Below are 4,501 nucleotides of genomic sequence, written 5' to 3'. Positions count from 1 at the left end.
ACTCTTTTATAATCTCACGAGTGTACTAGGTACTTCTTCAACGTACAAAAAGACCTAAAATTTCCATCAATAAAGTTTGGAGACCCTGTTCCATGAAATGAACCATTCATCAGGACTAAATGATCACAGAAATTTCCTGAAAAGACTAAGGAATATATGTTTATATATAATCAATAAAAATTACTTATGCTATAGGCTACATCTTCTCAGGAAAGCCAGAACTGCTGTTTTATTTGATCTTGGTATCAGTGGGTGTTAATGTGTAATGTATCAGTACGGCAACCCATGTGGATTCCCTGGTGACTCTCCCAGAAATATCAGTTAGCACATCGACAGAAATGGAAAAACTCTGTGGCTAACTAGCCAAATAATTTCTAATCAAAAAGCAATATAGCGTCTCATTATTTAAAAACATACATGACCCCGCAAGGATCTTTTATTCTGAGTCTAAAACAAATGTGAGTCTAAAAGATTTTCACGTAGAAATTATTTCTACCATTTCGTTTTTTAGAAAGTAATGTTTACTGTTTGGCCTACCTAGAAGATTAATGATCCCCTCATTATAAGCTGCAAAGAGCCGAAGAGAATCCTTAAACAGGAGCATAAAAGCAGCGTGTATTATTCCATTAGTGAGTTGGTCGGGATTTGCCTGAAAGTTAAATAAAAGCGTCATCAATCACCACCACAGTTTAGGACAATTCTTTCTCTCACCGGTAATTAAATAATACAATTTACCAATACTGTTTAAAAGGGTTTACGAAGCTCTTACGTTAAAATTAAGAAGAGCGTCAAGCTGGATTTGAATTACCGGAAGCGTGTTCAGTAGCTCTTTAGTATTCATGGTCCTCATCATACCGTCTATCCTATAAGAGAGAAAAGAAATCCACAAACACCAGTAATCAAGTGTTTAAGAAGCGCTGTGACACCATCATTTTGAAACAGAGCGGTGCGCTGCTTTTGACAAAGGGCATATCACACCGCGTGTGTAATTCAGTATTTCTTGCTTACAAACTAATGGTATTTACTGACCCTCTCTTGGCTTTGGTGATGTCAGATGCAATTAGTCTACATGCCAGTGACTTCTCATTCAAGTACCTGCTATATCGTCTGATGAAGGTTGACATTGTATAACCTAAACAAGAGATGTTCCGTTATTTCCAACTGGACCAATATTAACTATCTACAGTATACGTCAACACTTATCATTGCACGTTCAACTGTATACCTCAAAAACACGTTTGAAGCACAAGAGCCAGAACGGCCTTTATTAATCTAGTCCAAAATCCCCCCACGCTTTCTGTTAAAGATGATTTTTTATTTCTTCAAAGCTTTGATATTACCCTGTAATGGTGTTTTTGATTGTGGCATCCCCAAACAGAGGAAATACTTGACCCTTATCCGCTCTTTCACCATTTCCACAGAAACTACTGTAAATTCTTAGCATTCTCCTTAAACCCCCCGTCCCATTGCCAACATCCCTCCCACACAACCCTCTCCACGCAACAAATGACCCTGCCTCCTACTTCATGGAGATAACTGAGAAAGGCCATGGTGGAAACTCAGCTTCCCACGACCCAACCTACAAATGTACCTTGATTCATTTATTGAATTCACTCACTCATTCATTCATTCATTCATTCAGCAAACAATGACTGAGCACCTACTAGCAGCCAGGCATTGTCCAAGGGACTGAAAGTTCAGATAAAAATCCCTGCTCTCAAGGAGCTTACGTTCCAATTCAAAGAAAAGGAAAACACAGAGAAGGTTAGGTGGTGGGAAGTGGAAAGAATAAAATTTACACAAAGAATGGGCTGAGCAAGGAAGGCCTCCCTGAGTAAAGATCTGGAGGTGAGGTGGGGAGCCAGTGAATGGCTCGGGGACAGCAATCCGGGAAGAAGGGGCAGCAAGTGCTAAGCCCCTAAGGCAGGGATGTGCTTGTTGTATTTGAGGAACAGCAAGGAGACCAGACTGGTTAGGTGCCCCATCGTGGCTATTACCATGTCGTATTCAAACAGCCTGCTTCTTCATCTGTCTTCCAAATCAGACAGACATGTCTCATCAACTGCTCTGCCTCTAGCACGTAGCATATCCTTTTATCCTTAGTAAGCACTCAAATATTTGTTGTTTCAATGAATTTAAGGATTCTTTACCTTCCTAAAATGTACAATACACCATACCTTCACAATTTAGAACCTTTTTTTTTTTTAAACCAGACATGGTTTTCAGAACTTTTCCCTCCTTGCCACAGAGACGTGTTTCATCAAAGAATCATCTTACCCTCTATGGCACTTTTATCCAGGAACTTGTGTAAAGTGAACAAGGAGCTTCTGGATGCAAGATGTTGGATAAAACGCTGTCAAACAAATGCAGCAAATTCTAAAAATTAGTTTCTGTACACAAATAGAGTTCATTAATGATTTTGTCATTATGGAACACGTTTAACAATTCTATCGGACGGCTTCTATTTCTTTCAGGAGCATTGATTAAGTTGACCGCCATCATATCCTGGGCTACCCAGGATAAGGCTTGGCAATGCAGTCAACGCTCCTCTGTTTATATAACCCCCAAATAGACAAGAGGTTAAATATTAAAGCTCTTGTGAATACACGATCTTTCCCTCCACTCAGACTTTTCTGTTTAGCCATTTCCCGACTTTTTGACTTTAAGAAATTTTAAATTTCAGAATAATGTAAGGAATGATAGGATACATCTGTGTACCTCACGACTCAGAAATGACAGCTGTGAACGTCTTGACATATTTGCTTCAAGCCTACTTTGTAAAACAAGAGGAATAAAGCATTACAGATAAAGGGCTCTTTGCCCTAGCCGCAAGCTGCATTTCCTTCTTTTCCTACCAAGCAGTAACTGGTATCATAGTTTTCACGTGTTATCTTTCCAGTCTATTTTCTGTATGGTTGCACACATATTTGTCCCACGGACAAATAGCAAGTGTGTATTCAAAAAAAGAAATTACGTAAATGTCATTCTGCAACTTGCTTTCTCTCTCAGCACTGTTTTTGAGATCTAGCCCTGTTGGTATATATCCCATTTAATGTAATACAATATTTCATCGTATAAACACACCTCAATCTGGCTATCTGTTGCCTCCTGATGGGAACTTAGGTGACTTCTAGTTTTTTATTACTCTAAACATATTGTGAGAGATGGATTTGCTGGGTCACTGGGCTGGGCATTTTCAGTCTGACTAGATGTGCCTCAGTGCCCTTTTCTTGTTTCCCAAATGATTTTAAATGTTAGTTTTTCAGTCAGGTACTCCATCCATGTGGAATGTATCTTGGTACATAGGCTAAGGCTCTCGTTCTATCTCTTCAGAGGGATACCATTTGGGCTGCTTTAGTTTAAATTTCATACTCTCCCCCACATGTTTGTAGTCCCATCAAGCTTCCATATCAGTACGGTTCTATTTTCTCTTTCTGAGTTCACTATTATGTTCCATTCATATTTATGTTCTATTTTTACCAATACCAGCCTGTGTAATTACTGTTGCTTTACAAGTTTCAAAATCAGCCAATTTCTCAACCTTCATTTTTTTTGATGCAAAGCTTACTGAGACAAAATGTGTATTTAAAATAGAAAATAATAACGTCATACAGCATTTCAGTTCTGCAAAATACCAAGGGTGTGCGTTACGTGGGGAGAGGTGGCCAGTCTCCCCTGGCAAAGTAAAGCTGTTAGGCGGTAATACATTTCTGAGTTTTTGTTGTTGCTGTTGTTGTTCTAAATCAGCTAAAGAACTGAGGGAATCAGTGGCTAAAATGGTACACCTCAGTGGAAACTGATCTCAAAGCTATAGTCATTAATAAAACCAGAAAGGAAAAATAAACCAGTTTTCTTCTAATACATACTGCTATTCACTCCCCCTACTTGTCGCCAATGAAAGTCAAAGGTAGCAAGTCCTTGACAAACCCAGACCATTTTGCGACTGAGTACTCACAGTCCTCTGTACCACCAGGAAGGGAATGACTGACTACCACGGGAACATACGCCACGCTCACCTCGTTGCCGTGCACCATAAGGTGATGCACCGTGACCAGGGCTTTGAACACCACCACCCAGCTGCTGCCCCGAGTTTGGGCGGTGAGGATATCAGCCAGATGTTCAACACTCATGTTTGTTGCATTTACGTAACGCAGTAGATCTAAATTAGAGACAGGGAAGAGAAACGTTGGTAACTTTAACTTAAACACAGATTCAATCAAATCTCAGAAAAATGACAAAGGGAATATACTAAAACCTTTTCTTCGTTACACTTATTACAATTTACACTGATATATGTTACACGAAAGGAGCCCTGGTGGCGCAGTGGTTAAGTGCTCGGCTGCTAACTGAAAGAAAGGTGGGTGGTTCGAACCCACCAGCGGCTCCAGAGGAGCAAGAAAGAGGTGGCAGTCTGCTTCCATAAAGATTACGATCTAGGAAACTCTATGGGGCAGTTCTGCTCTGTCCTATAGGGTCGCCGTGAGTTGGAATCGACTGGATG

At 40.1% G+C, this 4,501-nt stretch overlaps 1 protein-coding gene across 1 annotated transcript; it reads right to left on the bottom strand.

Annotated features, from left to right (window-relative positions):
- Nucleotides 1–537: 537 nt before the first annotated feature.
- On the bottom strand, nucleotides 538–4,159 carry LOC111819443 (phosphatidylinositol-binding clathrin assembly protein-like; the record flags this gene model as incomplete). The annotated part of the gene is made up of 5 exons (XM_023725891.1): nucleotides 538–649; nucleotides 770–863; nucleotides 1,030–1,132; nucleotides 2,278–2,353; nucleotides 4,017–4,159. Coding segments are annotated over 5 exons (528 nt in total), but the record flags the coding sequence as incomplete, so codon positions are not given.
- Between the last annotated feature and the right edge of the window lie 342 nt (nucleotides 4,160–4,501).

The sequence above is a fragment of the Trichechus manatus genome, unplaced genomic scaffold (assembly GCF_000243295.1).
Source record: "Trichechus manatus latirostris isolate Lorelei unplaced genomic scaffold, TriManLat1.0 scaffold01907, whole genome shotgun sequence".
NCBI lineage: Eukaryota > Metazoa > Chordata > Mammalia > Sirenia > Trichechidae > Trichechus > Trichechus manatus.
This window is presented reverse-complemented; position numbering and strand designations above follow the sequence as displayed.